The sequence below is a fragment of the Scomber japonicus genome, chromosome 6 (genome assembly GCF_027409825.1).
Source record: "Scomber japonicus isolate fScoJap1 chromosome 6, fScoJap1.pri, whole genome shotgun sequence".
Classification (NCBI taxonomy): domain Eukaryota; kingdom Metazoa; phylum Chordata; class Actinopteri; order Scombriformes; family Scombridae; genus Scomber; species Scomber japonicus.
Genome location: NC_070583.1, coordinates 9728365 through 9753627, shown reverse-complemented (window position 1 = coordinate 9753627; position 25263 = coordinate 9728365). Strand labels below are relative to the sequence as shown.

Genomic DNA, 25263 nt, shown 5'->3' with positions numbered 1-25263 from the left:
TCTCTCTCTTTCTCTCTATCTCTCTTCTGTTCCTCCGTCTCTCCACTCACTCTCTGTTCTTTACAATCATTTCCCATTATCTCCTTTTTTCTGTGATACTTAATCACTCACCTTTCACTTAGGGTCATAGTCTCGATCATTCTGAAAATCACTTACAGATACAAGAATATTCATCTATGGAATGAAGGAACACCAAGCAAACGTTTTTAAATCATGTTCTCCACGCTTAATAAATGTAATTTCTGCATGTAATGACTGCTGATATGAACACTGAAGAGTTCTCATACCGACGCGGTTTCAAAGCACAATATTATCACAGTGGCTATGAAGCTGAGTAAATATTCAAGAGAAAGTAATGAAACAGTATTTCTCAGTGAGAGTGGAAGCAGGGCAAGGCCTTGCAGTGAATCACACCTACAGAAATGTCTGAGTAACATCTACAAGGTGTTAAAATCCTCTTAGAGATAATCCAAAGTGGCTGAAAGTGGTTTCCCAGCAACTAATCAAAAGTCTGAAACTCCTGTAAGAAATGTGGGAACTATTATGAGCAAGGCCAGTAGAATGTATTGTTGATGTATTAACTGTGTATAACCAGAGCAAAATATAATCAGCAATTATTTAGTGCTATTTGTCTGTCAATGGTTACATGTTCCTGTTTTAATATTTAATTTGATTTTACTTGTAAATATTCAGTTAACTCAAAGAAGTCACCTTTAAGTCGCTAATATTTTGAAATAGCAATCAAGTAACAAAACATATTATCAGAGAATTAATACAGTTTTCTGGTTCCAGCATCTCAAAATGTGAAGATTGAATGCATTTTTTGGACGTTTATGGTATTTTTGAGTTTTGGATTGATAGTGACATAAAACAAGGAGTGAGAAGATGTCACCTTTGGCTCTAGAAATTGATATTTTTCATAATTTATAGACAAAACAATCCGTTAATGAAGAAATTATCTTCAGATGAATTGATAATGAAAATAAACCTTTTAGATTAAGTTGCCATAACAGCCACTATCAATGTTTTCATGTCAGGATTATTGTTTGAGGAGATAAGAAGTAAATAAATCACCAACTATTTTGATAATCAGTTAATCTTTTTAGTACAGGTTCAAACAAAACCCCCCAAAAAATCATCTGTATTCAGCTTCTCAGATTTGCTGCATTTATGTGTCATAAAACTTGGAAATATGAAAGAGTTGGAGACATGAGGAAGAAAAGGAAGCGAAGGACGTGACCTGTGTATGTGTGCAGACAGAACACCCGAGGCAGTCCATAGGCCTCTCCATCACTACCATCTGCCCACAGTTCAAAGAGCTGCAACTATAGAAACCGAGATGTGAAGCCAGCGATATGAAAGACAAATATACTGTGGACCAAAACACACGGCGGACTCATACGCGTTTATGACACGCAATGCACTCACTCTGTTTGAGGCCAGTAAATTTCCTGTTTTTCCCCCCGGTGGTTAAGATGCTCTATCTTGTTTACCAGAGCGTGACAGAGAGAGGTTCACAAAAAAAAACCTACTGTGGTGAGTGTTTTAGAGTCAGTGATCTTCTATGTAATGGCGTATTTATATACTTACAGTTGAGCCTGAGCATAAATTCATAGAAAGAGGTGATACTTTGGGTTTCCCTCCGAAAATGGAAATAATATTCGCCACACACAGCTACAGTAAACCACAAGTGGAATGACTGGTTCCAGGAAGTGTGCTGTTTAACACAATGATAAAATCTCAGGCAAGAGACAGTCAATGTTTAACTGCCTGACTGGATTCTGCTTAGAGCATCACATGATCCACTGTGTGTGTGTGTGTGTGTGTGTGTGTGTGTGTGTGTGTGTGTGTGTGTGTGTGTTTTCAGTCATTTTTAGGAGAAACTGAGAGACAGTCAGAGGGTTCACAGCAGAGTGCTACAGTGATGACACTCTTGCTGGAGGGTTAAACCCCTCCACCCCCCCCCCACCAAAAGTTAGCTCTGCCTCAGTTCAATAGAAAAACATCCACTTTAACGTCAATGGGTTGTGGGGCAGATGCTGAAAATAATCTGGGTTTTAATCATGGAATGTAATAACTGTCTGCTACGCCACCCCATCCCCACCCCCACCCCGATCACCATCCCCCCCTGCAGACCTCTGAAAGGATTTATTTGAAGCCTGAAATTTTGGTTTACGGCTACTTTTTTTCTTCTTTTAACATTTTCAGGAATTCACAAGTATTCTTATCTTTAAGTCTTAATTTCCCATTAATGGGTGATAACTTTTTTAATTCCAGGAAGAGCAAAGCAGATAGTAAGATCTTAATGTGATAAGAACTAAAATTAAATGTGCTGGTGTCACCAGTGATGACTTTTATCATATTAGCTGACATTTATGGAAGTGAATCTGCAGTGGCTTCAATGTGTTTATGTATTGATATCATCAATGTAAGGGATTATCTTTACAAATGACAAAAAGTATACTCATATTAGTAAAGGGCAAATGCTATTCTTAACTGCATCAGTGTGTTTGAGGTCATTTGCTAAACTGCAGTTATGTATGTGGTAGAACAGCTCACAGCACAATGCACAGAGCAGTGGTTAGTGACGTTAGCTCTGAGTTTCGAGTGTATTTACTGTTATTACTTACGCAAAAGGATTCAGGCTACTGCACAAACATGACACTCTGTACTAAATGACTAACTGACCAAACACACACACACACACACACACACACACACACACACATATTATCACACCATGGTCACTTCTGGGGACGCTAGATAGACTTACATTTATATTCTGGAGACTTATCCTAACCCATAACCACTGCCCCCAAAAATCTGCCTTTTCCCAACGGCACAAGCCACCCTCAATTAACTGGTACTAAGTCTCAAATTTGTCCCCAAAAGTAGCCTGTGGCAGAACGCACACACATACCCACACACATTCAAAGATAGAGTTTCTCATCCTCAGAGCCTCCCTCCAAACTCTTGTCACTCTAATCATTGTACAAACACTACAGCGAGCATCTAACTTTGATATGACTTTCTCTCTCCCTCTCTCTCTCTCTCTCTGTCTCTCTGTCCCACCACACACAACCGCATACAAACACACACCCTTCCTCTCCTCCACCCATCCTCTGGTGAAGGAATGAGAGGAATGCGCAATCCTAAGACAACTGGGGGCTTCATCGCTCACTCTGTTTCACCTTGGGGCACATGCACACACACACACAAACAAAACACCTCGGTCATGTGGGGCAATCACTGTGTGTGTGTGTGTGTGTGAAGGAGAGGTGGGGGCATGCTTTCACCCCTTACTATTGTCATGAATATCCCTAATTTCCATGTGACCTTTAGGGGCATAAAGGGGCTGTGAAAGCTCCTATTGTAAATGTAAACAGATGGTTTTTGGAGCCCTGAAGCATTGCATATTAAACTGAATCTGAAACCTGGTTGACACTCCCTCTCCCTCTCCTGACACCCTACACCTCTCTCTTCCTACTGTACCTCATGATGACTTAACCTCAGGGCTTAAACATAAGCAATTAAAGCATAAATGCAGCACCAGACAAAAGTTTGGACACACTTTTCTCATTTAAAAAGGAAATAAAACACCTCTACAATCTAACATAATAAATCAACTATTACTAGGAAGCTGCTAAAGCCTATTCATTGTGATGTTCAACTTCTCTTCAAACTGTTTTTTTCTCATAGGAAAATCAACTTCATCTCGTGCTATATGCTTTAGAGAAACAGTCCGAAATCACGGTGAGTAAAGACGATTTAGTTAATGAGCTCAAAACATGCTAAAGGAATGCGAGAGGAATGCGCCAGCACACACATTTTATGCGCTCCCCAAACCAAGTGTGGTCTGAAGGGCTTGCTGCATTTGACCATGCGTCATCACTGCCTCGCCGTACACAAAAGAGCACTGTCTGTCTATTTCTTAAAACAATACCAACCCGATCATTAGCACGGTGGGGTGTTAACATCCCTCTGTGGCTGAAAAACACACAGATTAGTAAAAAAAAAAAGTTTTTTAAAAAGGTGGATGAAGATCTTTACGTGTAGTTTTTTCACTCAGGGTTTCCTCTTTGTGGAGTCTGAGTTGAACCGTTGGCCTTTACCCACTTCTTCCTCCCACCATGAATCCCCTTTATTTAGCTGCTTGCTTCAATCTCTATTTATAGCTGCTATTGTGAGGCTGCCCCTTAGGTGGGTGGAGTGAGTGTGTGTGTGTGTGTGTGTGTGTGTGTGTGTGTGTGTGTGTGTGTGTGTGTGTGTGTGTGTGTGTGAGTGTGTGTTCTCAAAGTTCTCAGATGCTGTAAATCAGTTACCTTCCGGCTGTCTGCCGGAGCAAAGGTCCCGTCTCACAGCTTGGGGAACTACACTGGTGTTTTCACTCAGTGGAGACACACACACACACACACACACACACACACACACACACACAAAAAAGTGTCACACCATAATTACAATGTAGACAGACGCACAATGATGCAGCTGGCTGAGATCAGTAATACAGACGTCTAGTTTTACAGGAGGAAGGAAAAACAGAAGTGACAGAGGGGGGCTGACAGTGTGAGAAACTGTCCAGACCTGCGGACTTTAAGACACGATAACAATCATGAGAGCGGCCGAGCAGAAAGTTGGACGACACGCCCCTGCAATTGAAGACAAATACCATCATCTCTTTCTAAAAAAAAAAAAAAAAAAGGTAATCTACAGTTTAAAAAAGAGCCAGATATAAGGAGAAGGCAGCGCTTGAGCCTACACATACTCAGACATTTTCAAAGTGACATGCATTACCAGTTTCCAGTTATGTATGGAGACGTGGGGAATGTTGTAAAGACAGCTGCAGTATGTAACATGCATGTGCAACCACAGGGCTGTGTGCATATCGACATATCACAAGCCTTGATGCGCGCTCGCTGTCTCTCTCCAAGCGTGTGTGGGACACAGTGTGTATGCGTCATCCTGCATCCTGCGCTGTGAGGAAGTGTTGCCATAGAGATGTGAAGCTGAGGTTTTGCCCTCTCAGGTTTCAGACAAGAGGCTGGAGGACGGAGGACGGAGGATGGAGGATGGAGGATGGAGGCTGGAGGATGGAGCACCCCCCCCCCTCCCCTCCCCTCCACCAGGGTGGCAGCACTTCCCGACGTTATCTATGCATCTAGTGTTGGTGCGGTTGCTGCATCTAGCTACCTGTGAGGAGGAGATTACTAACCACTGCAACCACAGCTGTTAAAATATGACAGCTGTGTTATCTTTATTTATTAGAAGGTTTCCAAATGTTACATAATCATAAAAAGTTCTGTTCTGTTTCTTAATTAGCCAAAAGGCATCTGTTTTTCATCATAATCTTTAGTTTAAAAGTCCAGCTTGGCTCAGATACAGACTGAAAATCCAAATGACTTTTTCCATCTACACACTTGGGTTAGTAAATGTGTGTACCTGTATCCAAAAACATGTGTCATGCATTGAATTTGTTAGTTTCCATTAAGTCACAGCTCACTAGCAATAAACCTACTACTTATATCAAGATGCACAAAAAACCTTCTGTACATCAGGTAGAAAGTGCTTTACTGCATTAAGTTATTTATTCATCTATTTGCTTGACACATTACTGCAACCCATGACTGTGAAAACAACAGCAGGGATACACAATATAATATACTAATATACTGTACATGCATCCAGTACATCCATCCTCTTGCTCATCTCTCAAATTCTGTCTTCTCTTTTTCCATTTCTCTTTTTCTAAAAGTCATTCAGACAAATTTGACACCTGTTACTTTTCTGATTTTGCCTGCTTGTGATGAAACTCCCCTCTATAAATAACTGATTCATATTTAAGATAAGAAAAGGATTACATCTGCTCATCATTATCCAGATACCATGTTGTGTCTTATCATAAAAACCAATATTATAATCAGTATCCAGTTATCCATCACAGTACTTCAGTTGATTCATTTCATCAGATGTGCAGTGAATGTAAATCAACTGAATACTGTGCATGAAAAGAAGACAAATTAAATGAAGAGTTTAGATGTAGTTGATTTAAATAGTGTTGGTATGATGGTTGTAACTAGCCTGCAGACTACATGAAGCAGATGTCTTGTTTACATATGAGCAGTGTCCAGCCAGGAATGTGCTCTGTCATCCATTGCCAGCTTTTGTTTCCACTTCGGCCAAATAAACATCAGGTTTGTTTTGTTGTCCTAAACTTTAAATTAATTGGTTATGAATAATGTTGTGCTTTAATTTTGTTCCTCTCACCCACATTCATCTTCCATCTATGTCAGTGTTTGTCTCTGTGACTCATTAACTAGCCTCCATTTACTCAGACGGCTGGTTTTTCTTCTCCTGCCTGTATGTGTGTGTGTGTGTGTTTTCTGTTTTAAGTGGATGTTTAACCTCACATGCTTCTCTGATATCTGTTCATGCGTAATGCTATCATTAAATATATTAATGCTTTCACTGTCAGACTAAATAACTGGAACAAAACCATCAATTCCAGTAATGAAAATGTTCATTTTTAAGTATAGACTCATTCTAGTTATTGCAAAGGGAAACTGTCTAACTGGGACAGAGGAACGTTTTTTCTAACAGTGTTACTGCTTTCTTAACATTTCCATTTATAGGTTGCCCTTTAAGCTGCTAGTCCACTCGGTGGCCACTTTTCAAGTCAAAAGATGTCACGCTTTCACACTAGCGTACGACAACGAGAGTCCGCCTCACACATAACAGCCTGCAGCGGGTCTCATGTTAGAGGGATCTGCATGTGTTTACTGATGGACGATGTCATGATGTTTGTTTGGGTGATAGCTTCTCATTTTAAATTCACGAGTGGCCCTGACTCAAGATAGCAACTCTATGTTTTCTAGTAGAGCTGATTACAATTTCAAGATTTGGTGGTTGTGGATTCTGTTTCTTGATCTTGATGATATTGAATTTTGGACTGCTGATGGGACAAAACAAGACATCCATTGCCATTTTTGAACATTTTATAGACGGCAATTAATAGATTCATGGAGGAAATAATCACCAGCTTAACCAACAATGAAAATAATGAGTTGTAGCCCTATTTTCTACTACAACAACATTCCCTTATGGCTAACTGTCTAAATGTGTCTTGAGCCAGAAATGCATGTTGTGCTAACTGTGCAGCTGTTTCTTCATGACCTTACTGTGTACACACGTTATGTAAGATTTGTCTCTTGTATATTTCACTGTACCTTCTTTCTGTCTGTCTGTCTCTCTCTCTCTCTCTCTCTCTCTCTCTCTCTGTTCACTGCATCTCCCTCTATCTCTCTCCTGCTGTCTCCCCTGCATTCCTTGGCAGGTCTCGGCCTGCTGTGCAGCAAAAGTGGAGAATTCCAGCAGGCCGTTCTCATCTCACAGTCACATTTTCTTGCTCTGGCAATTACCATTTCTATGTATAGTTTTATAATAAGCAGTAGGATCCAGCCTGCACTAAGTATAACTGGATACTGGATGTTCCCTTTCCATGGTTGGAGCTGCTGGTGGATGAGATTGTAAGGGCTTAAAAAAATAAAAATAAAAAAAGACAAAATAGAGAAAGTCAGCTCACACACACACACACACACACACACAAAATGACAACAACATCTACCAACTCCTCTGTCGTACTACTCTCTGGGAGGATGTTTTGCAAGCCTTTCACTGTAATGAGAGGTGATTACATTAAAACTACAGCAGGAAGTGTGAATGAGAGAGAGAGAGAGCGAGAGAGCGAGAGAGAGAGAGAGAGAGAGAGAACATAATGGGCATAGTATAATAAGTGACAGATACAACACACACACACACACACACACACACATAGAGAGACAGGTGTGTTTCACTCGAAACAAAGACAGCGACAACAGAACAGGATACACAATTCAGGTTGCAAAAGTGAGTCTTTTAACAAGAATAGGTAGGTATTCTACGTAAGCGTGCTGCTCTAATCTTATCTAATCCAGCTCCACTGCTCAGGCTCGGGCTCTAAGCAGTTAAATACTTCTGGCTTTCAGAGTTTAGCTAAGAAAATCTAACAGCATTTAAACGCAGCATGTAGTCAGTGAAACGCAAACAGAAAGTACAAAAAGGTAGAAAAGCATATAGGGTTGATGCTAAAATGAGCCGCTAGCAGTTATTCTCCATATTAAAACCTTCAATATACCCAATTTGAACTTTACCTTGGATTTTGAACCCTACTTGTACACAAAGCAGTCTGTGTTTGTTTATGTTTGTTGGAGTCCAGCACGTAGGATTGGAAATGAAACACCACCGAGGTTGTTGACTTTCATCTTTCGGATACCTTTCACACAGTGTGGACGTGAACGCCTCCCTTAAGTTTCAAGTCAGCATTCTAACCTCACAGTCATTGTTTCATTTGGAATTAAAACATGATGGAGCCGAGCCAAAGCAATGAAAACTACAATCGCTGCTCAAATACTTAACAGGCTGCACTGTATGTTTAGTTTCACCGCGCTACAGTGTGCCTTTAAGTCTAGTTAAGCACCCAGAAAAACACACCAATAAAATGCATTATTGTTCTGATTACTGGCAGCAAACACACTGCTGCTGCTGCTACTGCTGTGTAAAGTATTAGTTGCAGGCCTCCTTCCTCTAAACTTCACCTCATCATTTCACCATGCTGCTGGCCATCGAGACCAGAAACACTCTTTTCTTTTATCCCCCCCCCCCCTTTCCGTTACATCAGCCTGTATCATTCAGGTAGTTTCCTCTCAAAACCAAAGCATCGGAAACTTGTTAGAAAACTTTTTTTTTTTTTAAAGCTCATAATGATTCAGAGGGATGTCACCACAGTTACACAACTTTGTTTTCCACCACCCCTTTTCTTTTCTTTTTTTTTTTTCGTGAAACACTTATTTAGAAGTCTCTTTTCATTTGTGCCCAGTTTCTCAGGAGAGGCCTGCTTTGGGACTAAATCTGGCTTGGAGTAAATAGCAGCATTGTTGGCTGATGTCTACAGAGTGATGTCAAGTTTAGCCTTATCAGTATGTTCTCTTGCTTTACCTCAGAGAAAGGGGCCTGACAGCAGACCCCGCCCAAAACGGGGCAGCCTGGGCCTTTGCCTGATTAAAATGACATCATCAAATGCACTGATTGGGCAGTGACATTTAAAGCGGTAGCGCTGTGCCGAACACAAAAACAATCATAAGTAGGATACTTTGATTAAATCTCTCCTTCTTTTTTTGTAACAGGCTCTTAAGGTTTTTTTCAAAGGGTAAGGGAGAGCACAGGTGTGTATGTGTGTGTGTGTGTGTTAAAAGCGTGTTATGACAAATGGCTGTACCTCTGGAGATCAGACTACTAAAAGGTCAAATGATCTTTAAGGTTACATGTGTTAGTGAGTGTTTTAGGTGCTTAATCAAACACGCGGACAATCAGAACAAATCTCACCTCACATACAATACTGCAGCCACGATCGCTCCACCATCACCCACCTGGAACGCATGAGCTTCAGGCCAGGCAGGAGGGGAGGGGAGGGGGGGGGGGGGGTGGATTTTATATCATGATCGGGACACGTTCTGTGTCACTTTTACTGAGAAATAGCAAAACAACCACTTGGATCATCTGTTTTTAGTCGATACGGTGAATTAAATCCTCCAAATCCACTACCGCCATGAAACAGCACTGCTCATTGATTTGAAACACAGCCTGTAATGGCCTCATACAACCAGAGATATTAACTGTACGGTGACCAACAGAGAAATGTTAAAGCTAACCAGTTGGAAAAGGTTAGGCTAAGTGCTGGAAATGTGCTGGAAATGCACACGAGGGGCAAACATAAACACACCTACCAGCAAAGAAGCATTTTGTTACATCTTCCCACGCAGCATGTAGCCTGCAACATTATATTAGACTTACTGAATACTGTCATTGACTATCAGGAAACAGATTGAGCTCAAACTGTACTTTGATTTACAAATATCTCTGTTAGCTTACTGTAAATAAAGAACTGAGTGGAGCTTCTAGGTAAATCAGCCTAAAGTTATTTTTGGTTATCACTATCCAAAAAAATGCAAGCATGCATGCAAAAATCAGTCCATTTCCACATAAGCAGGTGTCACTCATGCAATACAGTTTGTACAGTTGGCTGAGTTATTATAAAAGATTCGGTCATGCTCAAATCTGCATCAAAATGACAATAATTCTTGGATGTTACTCCTTATTTGTGACACACCAGCTGTCTTGATGATTCGCTTCCTATTTCAACCTCGCCTACAATACATCAAGTACATATGACTGGTTAAGACAAACACTGTCCACCCAAACCAAGATTAGTCTTCAACTGTTGATTCATGAAAGGTTTTTTCTGAATAAGCTTGGGTAAACAGGAGGGTCATGTAAAGCTAACAGAGCAGCTAAACTCTAACACCGCTGCTGACTTCTGTTTTTGAAGTAAGTAAAAGCAAAAGGTGACACATTTATAACAGACAAGCTGACTACATAAATGAAACTCCCAAAGTTTCATATCCCCTTTATTTGCCCCTGTGTTCTGTCTATTTCTCAACAATATAACAGTCATCAGTTACAGACTCAGTGAAGTCGTCCCACTGATATCCTAACACTGCTACTCCTAGTGTTTCTTAAGGTGGGGAAGAAGATCATCAGGACCACAAGCGAAATGGGAAAAATAACCCCAACATTTTCAAAATAAATGATCCCAGAAAGAGAATGCAAATTACTTCATTGTAAATAGGAGTCTGTCACATGAAAATGTTTTAGTGGAGACATAAAATGAGCTAATTTGACTAGTGTAGAATAAAAACAGCAAGTTTAGAAGCTGGACCAAGCCAGTTAAAAACAACCCTTCTGTCATTGTGGTCTTTATTGTGAAATTTAGAAAAAAAAAACTCATCATCTCCAAGGCCCAAAACGCAACAGTACAGTTACAGTGTACAAGCATCAGAAGATTCACCTCGGTTAAGACATAAACACACACACACACACACACACACACACACACACACACACACACACACACACACACACACACGAAGACACCATTACTCAAACTAGGCTTGAAAATCTTGTAGTCTGCTGTTGCCACGCTTATCAGTACAAGTCAACAACTCTCTTATCAGGTATTGAATTCGCCATAAATCCACAGTGGGCAACTTAAAAACTGTTGGCACCACTCTTAATTCCACAGTCCATTTTACTGAATGTCTGTTTATAGCTATCACATTCATTTGACAGCAATATCTTTTGAAAACATGTCGAATGTGAACAAACTGACTGTTGTGTATTCGCAGAAGTTGTCAAGGTTATAATTTGTCTTTAAAGGTAAGCTAATGGACACATTCATGTAGTGAGTTTGGCGTGACGTGGGCACTAAACAAGAGGAGAGTGCTAACATGAGACGTGTAAAAACCAGTGAAGGACTTACCTTTACTCACTCTGTCGTGTTGGTAGCTTTAAAAAAAATAAAATGTACCGGACGAACGAACAGCTGACAGCTACTGTTGCATTGACGTAGTTTCACATGAGAAAAGTCGTTGCGACAGTGGAGCGTTCAGGTGCAGCCCGGCTGTGTGTGTCTCTGACGAGGGACACAGATGTGTCTCAGGTGGACAGGAGAGCGCGCTCCGTCTCGTTTCCTGTTTGTTAGAGAAGGTGAAACCTCCGCCGCTGCTTTTCCCTCCGCTCCCTCCTCTCCTCATACTCTCCTCCCACAGTGTCAAGTCCCACACAGTGACAGAGCAGAAGCACTTCCGCTCAGCGTGTTCAAAATAAAAGACACAGCCCGCAGGAGTGCTGCTGTACTGCAGATCCCCAAATACTCTGTTTTGAGTAATAACTTGTGTCTGATATAATCACATAATACATTTAAGCACTGTCCAGCACACATCACACAAATAGAATAAAATAGTTAAATATTAAAATAGAAAAGATTGTTATTATCTATAGACTATAGATAATTATTGCACTATAGACTATAGTGCAATAATTATCTAGGAATAATTATCTCCATATAATGAAATACAATAATAAAAAAATATATAAAAATGAAGTTATCTGTAATTCATTATTTTCAGGCTGCCCTAACAAGTTGAAGACTCTTCAGCTGGTCCAGAATGCAGCTGCACGTGTACTGACCAAAACTAGAAAGAGAGATCGTATTACTCCCATTTCAGCTTCACTGCATTGACTTCCTGTAAAAGTTTCAAAGCTCTTAATGGTCAGGCTCCATCATATCTCAAAGAGCTCATAGTACCTTCTAGAACCTACTAGAACACTGCGCTCCCAGCATGCAGGCCTACTTGTGGTTCCTAGTATCTCTAAAAGTAGAACAGGAGGCAGAGCTTTCAGCTATCAGGCTCCTCTCCTGTGGACCCATCTTCCAGATTTGGTCCGGGGGACAGACACCCTCCTTACATTTAAGAGTAGGCTTAAAACTGACTTTTGTTGTGAGTTGGCGATAATGTTCATTATCAGTGTTTGTGCTCTGGAGGCTTCAAGTTTCCACATCACATTTGTGTGAACACTGGATCAGGATTGGCTTCAAAACGATTTGTGATATCACTAATCAGCCCACCACTTTTTTTAAATGTATTTTTAATGAGCAGAGAGAAGCTTTCCAGCAGATGGATGTGAAAACAAGCTCAAATATCTAAGTGTCAGAACAATAAGAAAAACATTTGTGTGTGTGTGTGTGTGTGTGTGTGTGTGTGTGTGTGTGTGTGTGTGTGTGTGTGTGTGTGTGTGTGTATGTGTGTGTGTATGTGTGTGTGTGTGTGGGGGGGGGGGGGGAGAGAGAAAGAGAGAGAGAGAGAGAGTGAAGGGAGACTTAAAAAGGCAAAATAAGGCCTGATAATGTGTTTTCTCTACTTCCCAAAGATTTGGGAAACAAAGTCAGTTGTGTGCAGGATTTGGGCCATCAAGATTTGAAATTATAATGTCACCAGATGACAGTTTTTAAAGTTCATTAGTAATATAGTAGCCTAACTGACATTACACATAGCCTATTATTTGGACTGACAGTTTTAGTTTAGTTTAATAAACATATTGCCAATAATATGTATTACAGTGTCCCAAGCACTGAAATATAGTTAAAAGCCTTTTATGTTTCTTCTCCTTTCAAAAAAAAAAGTTTCCATCTCATTTCATCTGAACATTTATGTTTAAAAATAGATTCATGTCTCTGCTCCTATATGGGCCTACATAATAATCATTAAGTGTACAAATCCTAAATCCTGCCATACTGACTCTAGCACTGTATTCATGGGTTTCTCCTGTTAATTATTCTGAGGACTATGTGTGATCCGGTCTCAGCAGCCCTGTAAAACTGCAAAACAAAAATGATTTTAGTTATGTGGTAATCCATAGTCTTTTGCAATACAACATTCAAGAAAATTCACGCAATACAACATTCAAGAAAATTCACAGCGAAATAACACAGTCTGCATTTATAACTGTTTATTTTCAAAGCACATTTGACTGAAAGCATGCCTGAACTGTATCAAGTCGTTTTATTGTGAAAGTCATTTTCCTTGTCTTCTGGTTGTATTGTCTCTACTTTTATCTTTAGCTGGTTGCAGCTCTCCGGTTGAGGCATGGAGGGCAGCCGGCTTCCTTCTAAACCACACACCACCAGCACAAAACTAACTTCAGAGCCGTGTTTCACCCGGAAACGCAACATTTTCTCATGAACCTCTAGTTAAAGTAAGACTGGAGTGAATTTCTTATCCAAGCGGATCACTTTAGAGTAGATTGTCATTTATTTGGCAAGTTATGATCTGTAACGCAGGTCAGCCCCCTCAAGCACCGAGTTGAAGCATGAAATACCTTTATTAAGTAACTGTCATGATTCATTGTCAGAACGTTTTATCTTCATGAAACGTGGAGTCTGAAACAGTAAAGCGTGTGTTGGTTGCATTTAAAATGAGCTTTGCTGCCCTCTGGTGACCAAATGAGTTTTACTTCACCTTGAATAATGTCCTCAGTTAACTTTACAGGGCTGATATCCTCCAGGGAACCAAAGGAAAAAAATGTCCTCCAATTTCTGTTTTCTTTTTTTTTTTTGTGATTTCTTAATTATTTAGGACACACAAAAAGAATCTTACAATTTAGACTTTTTAAAATGTATTTAAAATTTTAATTTTACAGGTGAAAAGTTTAGTGTGAAAAGTCGGCGAAATTTAGATTAATCAGATTATGGAGGTGATATTAATCCAAGAATACATTTAATTTGATTAAGAAGTAATTATTAATCATTCTGAATTGTTTCACTAGCTTGTTTGTTGCAACGCCCTGCTCCCACTCAGTATTACACACATTCACACCAAGATGCTAACCAGTACATCCAAAGTCTGATCTGCAGTTGACTGTTAAATAAACACCTTTTAAAGGGCTAGACCTAAGCAATGACGGGCACAAATCATCTTCTTAGAACACCGAAACCAACATTTCTGCAAACATTTTGGCTTTTCACAGTAGGAAAAGGGTGTAACTAATAACATTTTGATAGCTCTGTTTAAGTGTGACAGTGAGCCAGCATGAACAATACCAGGACCTCTCAAACTGAAGCAGCTCAAATGGAATTCAGCCACCACTGATTGCATTATGTGACATGTCAAAATGTGTCCTGTTTTTTTTCCACTATGGCAGATTTAAAGATTTACACATTGGGCTCTAGCTGTAAGTCTTTTATATTTAGAAGTGTATCGCTTTTGAAAACAAGTGCTGGGCCCATATTTATCAAGTGTCTCAGAGTATGAAGTCATTCCTAACTGGCCAAACATTCTCCACTGGGATTTTAAGGCCATACGCATGTTGAAAATGCAGGTGCTGTGTGTGTTTGTGTATGTGTTTGTGTGTGTGTGTGTGTGTGTGTGTGTGTTTCTGTAAGAAGTGTGTTGTCACATCACCCTATTGTGTAAAAGAGGATCCACTTATGCCAACATCTGTCATAGATTAGGATATTATCCATAGCTGTTACTAGTATATTTAAGAGCCATTTCTCTTGATAGACATAAAACTCTTTTGTTTCTTTTTGAAACCATTCAACATATACATTCCAGCACATCTATTTTTTTTTAAAGAGGGCACCTGAAGAATTCAATTAGTTTGAGTCTAAATTGATGTAGACTTCTCGCCTGATTTCATGGTGTCTCTAGGTTTGGTAGCTTAACATGCAGCACATGCAGCTAGGAGAGGTGCCTCAGCCGTTCTCATATCACAAGGGGGCAGCAAAGATCTACATAGCACACTCTCTTATATCAGCTGGGAGTCCTTTTCAAGAGAGAAGGAATGATAACTCTTCCTTAGTGAGCAGATTTGGGTGACTTCTGTAAAAAATTAGGTTCCCAATGTGACTGCTTTCAATAAATGTTGAATAATGGTATTCAGTGTCATTACTGCACGTGGATACTCGCCTGTTTACTGTGTTATGGAGCCAGCTGCCTTGAGAGATTGTGTAGAATGAGCGGATAACACCACGATCCAAACCGAATGATCAAGTATAGCTAGTTGTTTTTGCCAGAGATATGTACACTTTAATAATGTCGTTATGCCACAAGTATGTCCTGGTGCACCTCATCAGTGGTGTGGAAGTGAGTTTGTGTCATGTGCCACGTGCTTGACCTGCTGGTGGGCAGGGGTTAGAGGCGCTCCCCTCAGAGTTCCCCTCATAACGTTCTCATTGTCTGAAATTTGCCAAACATAAGCTGGGCTCAAAGCGAGCAGCCTCTGCAGTATAGTTCTGGTTCCAGCATGGTTCCATTACTGAGTTACCCTCCTCTTATTCGATTAAATGTACCCTAACTCATTCCAAACCCACACTGTGCATAATCTCATCACAGATGATAAGCGTGTAATAAAAAGCATATTGAACTTGAAAGGGTACCTTATGTGAATGCGTATAATTATGGATATCAAAATATAATCATTTGTTTAATTGTGAGGCCTTGCCAAGAGGTATGTAATTGCTTGAAAGAAATATGGCTGAAATTGGACTGCAGTGTCTGAGAGCTGACCTGGGGCTCGGGGTTGGCATGTAGGCCTGATGGGAGAGGCGGGGTGAGGGTCAGGCCTGAGGCAAACTTCCTGTTTACCATGTGTATATTATAGCTGATATCGAGAGAGACGGACTTCACAAAGCTTATCATGAAAAGAAAACGGCGTATTAGAATATGGCACTGGAAAACACATTTGATGGAGAAATATTACAATAACAACTTAACTGACTGAACCAACACTTAATTTAATTGAATGTGTCATTAAATCTGAGTATTACCTCTTTTGCAATTTGTATCCTAATAGGGCTATGCTGCACTGTTATGAAATTTAAGGAAATCCCGATTGTAGGACTCAGGAGGCATTTCGGAATTGTTTTGGTTGTGATAAAAGGTCATTAGATATTTGCCATTCATATCTGATTTAAAGGTTATATTTCTATTACAGATAGGGCTGATGTATGACTGGCTTGCAGTGACACACAGTCCCCAGAGGTCAGCCCAAAAAGTCTGACCATGAAGTTGTACCAGTTTATTATATGGCTTGTAGTAGTAGTAGAAGTATCAGGACAACAGGTGCTGACCCTTAATGATCCCTGTGGGAATTTGGTTTCATCTTTGATTAATTGGAATGTTAACAGGAGAAAAGTTATCCCTAATAGCTTCTTGTTGCCAACCCAGCGGAAGTTTTTAGTGGGGGTGGGGGTGGGGGGCGAGAAAGGAAAGGGGTTTAAAAATAGACTCTCCATCAATGCACGATGGGAAAAGACCTGCCATTTAAGTCCCGACAAAGCAATTTGCAGCTCATAATCAAGAGAACGGAAACATTTTATCGCACTTCCCTTTACAGTATAAGCCGACCAGTTCCGCCACAGTACAAATTAACATCCAAGCCAAACGTTGCTTAAATGTTGACTTTTGTCTGTTCTAACAGGTTTGTTGGCAGTTAATGCTCGGAGGTTGATATGACATTATGAAAACCAGTTTGTTTGGTGAAGTGTTTTTTTTTCCTGATCCAGAAAGTAAAAAGTGAAAGGGGAGGAAAAAAATGGTTGCATTTAAAAAAAACAAAAAAAAATTGAAATGTGGGATATTTTTTTGTAGCATGCATGGTGTTATTCACAAATCTTCTTTACCAACTTCCCATCACTTCCAGCTCAACGATGGTGCGTTATGAGACAGTGGAGTGGCCCCGGTGATGGCTGAGGGTGAACAGAGGTCAGCGGGTGATGATGTTCCTTTTTTTGAGTAGATGACAGTCCCATCTTTTTTTTTTTTTTGTCCTTGAATAGATGACTCTCGCGTGTATTAATAGACATGTGATGAACCTCTGTTGACCAGAGAGGCCCAGTTAACAAACGCACGGTTCCTATTTATAAACTGTAGCTGGTATATCAACACACTCTATTGAAATTATTTTGGCTTAATAAAGAGTTATTACATGTTATCCATTGTCTCGCGGGGTTGTCATCGAGATAGACATCAGCAGTCACTTTGAAAACATCACGTAGATCACTGTGACAAGTTGATTACTTTGGAGATCCACCAATAGACGCGTTTAGAAAATAAACAGCTCTATGTTGAGTAATGCGAAAGAAAACGGATCATGAAGCGGACAGAATGAAACTTGGAGTATTTCTGGTCCAAGACGAGAGAAAAGAAAAGAAAACTCGTGCTGATTTGAACAATTGCCGGATTTTCTGCGAATCAAATCTTTGCATATTTTCCTGTTTGGAGCAGATGTATACCAAACAGTGGTGACCCCCACTCTCCTTTTCAATGGGTTTGGGGTGATGTGCACCGCTTCTAAGTGGAAACGGTTGCTCTTCAATCTCAAACATGAACGAGAATGCCAGGAATTCAATTGTGTGCAGGCATTGGAAAACCTGCAACCTGCGTGTGACTTGACCGGCCGGGTCGCATCGCCGGCGCCCTGCAGAGCATGCAAGCTGTCATACCCGGAACGCTTCCAGGTATACGCTCGTGTGTGTGAGAGAGAGCGCCAGTGCGTGTGCGTGTGCGTTGAAGAAGAAGAAGAAGAAGCGGGGGTCAAATGTGTTGCTTCTACAATGAGTTGACCTCATTCGTCTTGTTGATTATAATCTGTCATCTCAGAGAGCACAACAAAGGATACAATCACGGTTATTCACTACGAGCTCAGCGGAAAAGACGCATGAAAACAAAACCACACACGGCTCTAAACCTTTTCACCTCGAGGAGAAATAATGTAGGATTAATAGAAAACCGCTATTTGTCACCTACAGCTATGCGCCTCATTCATACACACACATTTTTTTGTGTGCCTGTACATGTGATAAGTTGCGCAGTTGTTGCGTAAAAACAGAAGGTAACACACCTACATGTACAGAAGGAGGCAGGTTCTAATGGAAAAGTCAAATGTTCTGATGGAATTGCAGGATCTATCTCCTGAGAAAATTATAGTCACAATGTTTCATATATATATATATATATATATATATATATATATATATATATATATATATATATATATAGTAGCAGTAAAAAGTTTGGACACACTTTCTCATTGATGTTAATGGGAAAGTGTGTCCAAGGTTTTGACTGGTACTGTATATAATCACAACTTTAATATCAGAAATCAGTTCATGAATGTTGTCAGTGGTAAATATTCCAAACACTCATGGTTCAAAATAATAAATTATTATTCATAAACCAAACAACACATCCAGGCAGCATGGATGCACTTCTGCTGGCTTTATAATCAGTGTAAATGAATATTTTTAGAAGCATATATTTTAAAGCCGGCCTGTGTTGGGAGCCATGAACCTCGGCTGGCCTCATCTCTCTCAGCCCCTGAGACATCCTGTATGCAGGCCCATTGTTCCCGGCCGCCCGGCTGAACTGTCAACCCTTCTGTGCAAAGGCACACCTGCCTGGCCGAGCACCCAGAGATGTACTCACTTTATTCCTTTTACAGAGGTGTTGTGTCACTACGTTTCTGTTAGTTTAGTGCGTGCCTGGCTCCTGTAGTGAGTAGCATTTTATTCTATGGTTGATCGGTTAACTATCATTCTTTGTCACCTTTGTGACACAGTGCGTAATGCAAGCTATACAAACAGACTGCACCATCAACCATAAACTTATTATATTATATAGTCTGTTTTATTTAACAGCTATACTGTGATATCATTTAGGTTCATAATAACATCATATGTCTACTTAATGAGTAAAAGCAGAATAAAAAATAAATAAATTATTTTTTGCCTTGACACATAAAAAACACATTTCATTCACCTGAACTCAAGACGAAATCATTAAATAAATCTATGCCCTTATAGTTTGTGTAAAGGATAGTTACACTCGTCGAAACATAATTTCGTGTAAAACACTTGTATTTATTATTTTTAGGAGGGTGTTTAGAATACACTTGCCTTTCAAACGCGCCCTTATCTCCTTATTGTTTACAAAACATTAATGTGAGGAAGCAGAGAATGTACACAGTTACATTTCAGGCTCTCCCGTCGCTCCCCTGCACACAGGAGGATGGAGAAGTGTCAGAGTGCCCGAGTGAGGCCGCGGCTCAGCTGGGATTATCATGTTATGTTCACCAGTGCACATTTATTAGGCCAACGACTCTAACATGCCACTTAACCCGACGGCTGGTTGATGTACAGATATTTATGAACGCCAGGAAGAAGCTTTGTTTTTCTCCTGTAGTCCATACATGCTCCATTATTTAGCCAAGAAGTCGATTTAAAGTTTCCATTTTTTTGCAGAATGATTATGGCTTCATGCATAATTTATAAGAGACGGACTGAAGCCTCTCACTGCAGTGGTAAAGATCTTAACTTTTTAAATAAACGTCCTTTAAGGTAAGTATGATGCGCTTCGATCATGCATGCAGTAAAACATGGAGAACATACAGAAATAAAACATGCAGAGTTTATTTCATTTTCATCTAATGAGTCAAAGACATAATGAAATCTCAGTCAGCCACTTAAGTGTGCGTGATGATTTGTCAGTTTGTACTAAGTGGACTCCTTAGCATTATTCTACCCTGTTAAACTACTTCAATCAAATCAAATTGTAGATTACCAGTGTGTTTCAAAAATGTTGGCTGTGGTACAGAAAAGAAAAAAAAGATCCAAACATAATAAATGTGTTTCAATGTGTTTTAATAAATAAAATAAAAAACATCGTTTTTTAAAATATAGTGTTCATTTGTAGTTTTTAATAACTGCATCTTTATGTTTCCTTATGATAAATTGCTTTATTATTGAACTATTATTGCTGTTTATATTTATACTGAGCTCATTTACCTGGATGGAATTGGAGGTGGATGAAAATCTGCAGGCTGGTGTAATGTTCACAAATAGAGAAACTCGTGCCCAAAAAATCTCTTAACTGATTCAAATATTAAAGCACTTTTTTTTTTAAAATCACCCAAAGTCATATATCCTGTTTAGTGGTATCTACAGGATTGAATAATGGAAATAAAAGCTCATGAATAGGCCAGTGCCAGCGCTGTGCAGGCTATGTGGGTTTAATGTGTCGGGTCATTGATTCCTCTTGCAGCAGAACACACACCGGAGAGTGTGTGGGCCTTACACTGTGTTTTTGGTTGTGTTGTATTAGATGATGAGTCTGTGTTTGACAGTCGCAGCAGAGCAGACAGGGTGGATCAAGGTGAATGTGTAGATACACGGGAGATCCGGGACTATGCTCAGCTTCAGCGTCAACTCTGGCGCCAAAATATACGCGGTGATCTTTGAAGGCTTGAGCCCATAACCTAATTTACATCGAGCTATTAGATGTGAAGAAATAATATCCTACAATTGTTCCGTTTAAAAAATAATAATAATAATAATAATGAACTATGCATGATGGCTGCGATGGTGATGTCAAAACAGTAAATGTATTGTAGTGGTACACCCTTGAAAGTCCAAGTCAAAACCAGATGGCTGTATCTGTGAGATCCTGATGCGTTGTGATAATAGGAGGGGACGCAGCTGAGATCAGTCGGTGTATTTATGAGGCGTTTCACTCGTCAACATGTCTCTTTTAGCAAGAGGCTCCCTGGCCCCGGGGCCGCCGGATCATCCTCTGGGGTCCACGGGGGGAAAGTTTCTACGTGATTCAACAGTTTATCTCACAGTAAAACATGAGCAGGACGGAGGAGCTGACTGGAATATTTCTATTCATTAGTTAGAGACAGGATGAATTCACCATTGGAGCTTATATGATGTCACATTTTCCAACCCTACAAATGTTTTTTATGAGCGGCTATGAGACTCATATGTATTCACCGATTCTCTTTTTCAAATGACGCTTCCTGTCTTCCTGTCTTTGTTGGCCTTATATCCTCAACTATACTTTAATATTTAGTTAACGGCATTAATGACATTATTGTATTTGTCGTTGGCAGCCGTCGGGTTAAATAAAATGATAGAAAATACATCTATTCTCATATACTGGTATCTCTTCACTATGATATTGAAGACTATTATTATAATGGTTGATTTGCTTTTTTTTATTTATAGGCTACAACTATTAACTAAACGTTCAGCAGCATTTTGGGGACAGCTGCGTTAATATCCTATTTTATATTCTTCATTAAAGCAAGGAGGGAAATCAGACTTAAAGTGACAAACTCTGCACTTTTTTCAAAGGTTATTTCTAAATGTCTTGAGCCGTAAAATAAAATGAAACCTCACGGTCTGAAATATAACAGTAAATAATCTGTATGTTGCTGTGTAGTCATCTACAACACCAAATACTCTAGCTGTGTTTGACGCATGTTATGTTGTTGTTTTGTGAAGCAGTTCTGCAGCTTGAAGACATCTACAGGAAAAATATGAAATAAAAAATATACTGTGACAAAAACGGATCAGTGACACTATAAAATGTACATTATTATTATTATTATTGCTGTTCTGATTATGATTGTTATTATTAGAGATAAAAAGATTTTTTTTACAAACACTAAGGTAAATCGGCCCTTAATAGTAAGGATAATTCCAATTCCAATTAATATCAGTCTGGACTCATTTCATTAAACAGTTGAATGACAGCAGAGTCAAACTTCACCTACTCCTGTTCTCTTTAAACCAAAAATAATATCATTGTTGTTTCTATAAAATCAATCAATAAATAAACCTACTCTCACTGAGTTCTGTTCTGTTGCTGTTTAGTGATAATAGCATGCCAACAGTGGTTATCACCGCCTAAAGTACATAAAAAAACATTACTTCATGACCACTGTATTACTTTAAGAAAAACAAGTTTATTAAGAAATTCACAAACCTAGAAAATAGTGAAAAGTGCTAATTAAAATGAAACATGGCCCCAACATGAATGAGACGATATAGCTAATCACGTAAAAAATAATAATAATAATAATTAGAAAGATAAACAAAACCTGGCACTGGCTGATGTCATATTGGAAATTATATCATACATACAGATGGAATCAAGAAATATGAAAAACCCTGAATTGTAATTTTTTTGGCAGTCTGAAGGATCTGTTATACCCACACTTTCACCTTATTTAACTGGACAAGGTTTACAACTATGACAGGAGGTGAAGGTTTTTTTTTTTTACCATGCAGGCCTTTGCTCAGTGCAGGTTTCTTAGTTCAATTACATATTAAAGCACTGGTTTAATTAGGGCATCTTGTGTTTCACGTCTCATTTTTTTTTCTTTTTTCTTTTTTGCAAAAGTTAAAGATAAGCCGTGCGTAAAGTGGAGAGAAATCATTACGCATACCAATAACACACAACTGAAGCAATGTCTATCCTCGTGAGAATGAAAAGTTTTTTTTTTTTCATAAGCACAGTTTCGACTACAATACCAAGTTATAGCCATCAGTCCAAGTGTAATACAGGCGCACGAAATGGCTCCCAGAGGTTGTGCTACCTGATGTGTCCTGGTGACTCCTTTACCTCCAGTTTCCATTTTGTAAAACCTTCTCAACATCAACTCGCACATACCTCTCCATTTGGCATTTATGGATGTCAGCTGGACCCAAACAGCATGGTCAGAATGGTCTCTTCACAAAAAAACAAAACAAAAAACAAAACAAAAAAAATACTCTTGGTTCTGTTTTGAAATCACAGGAATTAAATCTCACTCTCATTCAAGTGTCCTTATTTTACGCAGACCGTTTTTTTCTCGTTTTTTTTGTTTGGTAAACTTTAAATATCAATCCTCGTGTGTAACGCCGAGTGTTTGGTATCGTGTTCCCAGTAAGAGCAGTGCATCATGGAGAGCTCCGCGGGCTGGCGGGAGCAAGCGAACTGAAGGCCCGCTCCGTTACTGGAGGAAACCGGGGGTGGTGCAGCGGTGGCCGGGCTCAGCTGCTGGGCATGGTGGGGATGTGCGGGATGGTGATGGTGACTCATGCCGTTGTAAGAGTTCACCATGCTTGGCAGCGCCATGCTCTGCACCCGGGAGTAAGGGTTATAAGATGAGGGGGCTGACAGTCCCTTCACGTTCACCGGACTCACGTTACCGCTGGCCATCTGACAGGATGTGTAGGACATCGGGGTGGGCGGCTGGCCTAGCGACCAGGAGTTATTCATGAAGCTAGACTGCAGGTACTTGGGTGGAGACAGGTATCCATAGCCGTCACCTCCGAACAAGGACTTCCCTGGTTGGAAGTGAGTCGGTGGAGGTCTGAATGGCCGCTTCATCCTGCGGCGTCTCCTGTAGTTCCCCTTTTCAAACATGTCCTCGCAGGCTGGGTCGAGTGTCCAGTAATTCCCTTTTCTCTCCCCGCCGCCCTCCCGCGGAACCTTAATGAAGCATTCGTTGAGACTCAGGTTGTGTCTGATACTGTTCTGCCAACCCTTTTTATTTTTCTCATAGAAGGGGAATTTACTGATTATATATTGGTAAATACCAGACAGAGTGAGGCGCTTCTCTGTGCTCTCCCGAATGGCCATGGCAATGAGAGCGACATAGGAGTACGGTGGTTTTTGGGACGGGTCTGGTTTCTCCACGACTTTGTCCTGGATCGGCTCCTCTTTTGGTCGCTCTTTCTCCTTGGTAGTGTTGGTATCGTGGATCATTAGTGCCATTGCGTCATCCTCGGGGTTTTGGTAAGTGGCCATCATTGCGCACACCAAAACAAAACAAGTCCAGTCCAAATGCTTGAGAAAAAAGCCCCAACTTTCTGCGCGCTTTGCAACTTCGATGAGCTGAATGATGCACAACTAGAAGATGCGCCTCGGATTAAAGCTCGTCTTCCAAATCACGCACAGAGAAAGTTTTATTTTGCGCCCCAGTAGGTGACATGCACCAGACCTTCTTCTTTCTTCAGCGATTATTTTTAAACTGGTTTCTGATGGAGGCGCAACCCAAGTTGTGGTTTGCGACTCTGGAAGCCCAGCCCTTTCCTCTCTTTTTTCAGGTCCACTGAGTGGCTGCTTCTGCTCCAATGAGACGTAGTGGCTGGTGATTTGCGAGCATTTGAGTTCCGCCTCTGGTGGTTACAGTGAATGAAATAATAATCAGCTTCTAGTAACTTGTTGAAATACGTTTTTATCACACTCAGGTCAAAATAGCACATTATGGACTTTAAACAACTATTTGCATTTAATTACTGAATTAATGAAAATCATCCAATGCTGTTAACGATGGATGTGGATTTATCATTTTAATAGATTGCATTACTTTTTAAAGCACTTATCTCATCTGTTTATATTGCATATTAAAAGCTTAGACACTGATTTCATTTTAATGACATATGAAGCTGTAAAACATTTTTTTCTTTTATGGTGTATGAGTCTAACAGCAAGAACACAGCACAATATAAACAACAGAAAAAGAAAATATGAAATATTTGGATCCAGCTTTGGGAAGGAAAAAAAAAGAAAGTAGTCATTTAAAAATATTTTCATTTATTTTATTGTTTATTTATTTATTGAAATATATTTCTTTTCCATAATTCATTTCAGGGACATTTTCTGATATATGAAAAATGAAATACAGCATGCTACCTTACTTCATATTTTCCAGCCTGGACAAGCAGTTTAAAACAAAATCCGTTCCAAACAAACTACAGTGAAATATATCTGAGGAAGCTTCTCCAAATGGAAGCTCTGACATCCTCATCCCATTGCAAAGACGCGCACATTTGCCAACGGCTGCACGCGCACAGCTCTGAGAGAGTCTGTACAGATAGTGCTGCTTAATTAGCCCACATTGAGAGGGAGGTACATGGAGAGGTGTACATCCCCCCCATCCCTCCACCCCCGCCTTTGGCCACCCATGTGGGTCCCTTCGGGTTTCTTTGGGAGTGTATTT

General features: G+C 40.0%; 2 protein-coding genes across 2 annotated transcripts in view; both read right to left on the bottom strand.

Annotated features, from left to right (window-relative positions):
• Positions 1 to 11617, bottom strand: part of pik3cb (phosphatidylinositol-4,5-bisphosphate 3-kinase, catalytic subunit beta) — a 54578-nt gene extending 42961 nt beyond the window's left edge. Inside the window, exon 1 of the mRNA XM_053321191.1 lies at positions 11411 to 11617. The gene's annotated coding sequence lies outside the window, so the exon portion shown is untranslated. The remainder of the gene's footprint in view (positions 1 to 11410) is intronic.
• Positions 11618 to 23150: 11533 nt separating this feature from the next.
• foxl2a (forkhead box L2a) lies at positions 23151 to 24074 on the bottom strand. Its single transcript, XM_053321195.1, has one exon. It carries the CDS (start codon positions 24069 to 24071, stop codon positions 23151 to 23153), a length of 921 nt encoding a protein of 306 aa, XP_053177170.1. The 5' UTR covers positions 24072 to 24074.
• Between the last annotated feature and the right edge of the window lie 1189 nt (positions 24075 to 25263).

Excerpts from the sequence above, each read along its gene's own strand:
- foxl2a (XM_053321195.1), bottom strand. The coding sequence starts at position 24,071 with ATGATGGCCACTTACCAAAACCCCGAGGATGACGCAATGGCACTAATG.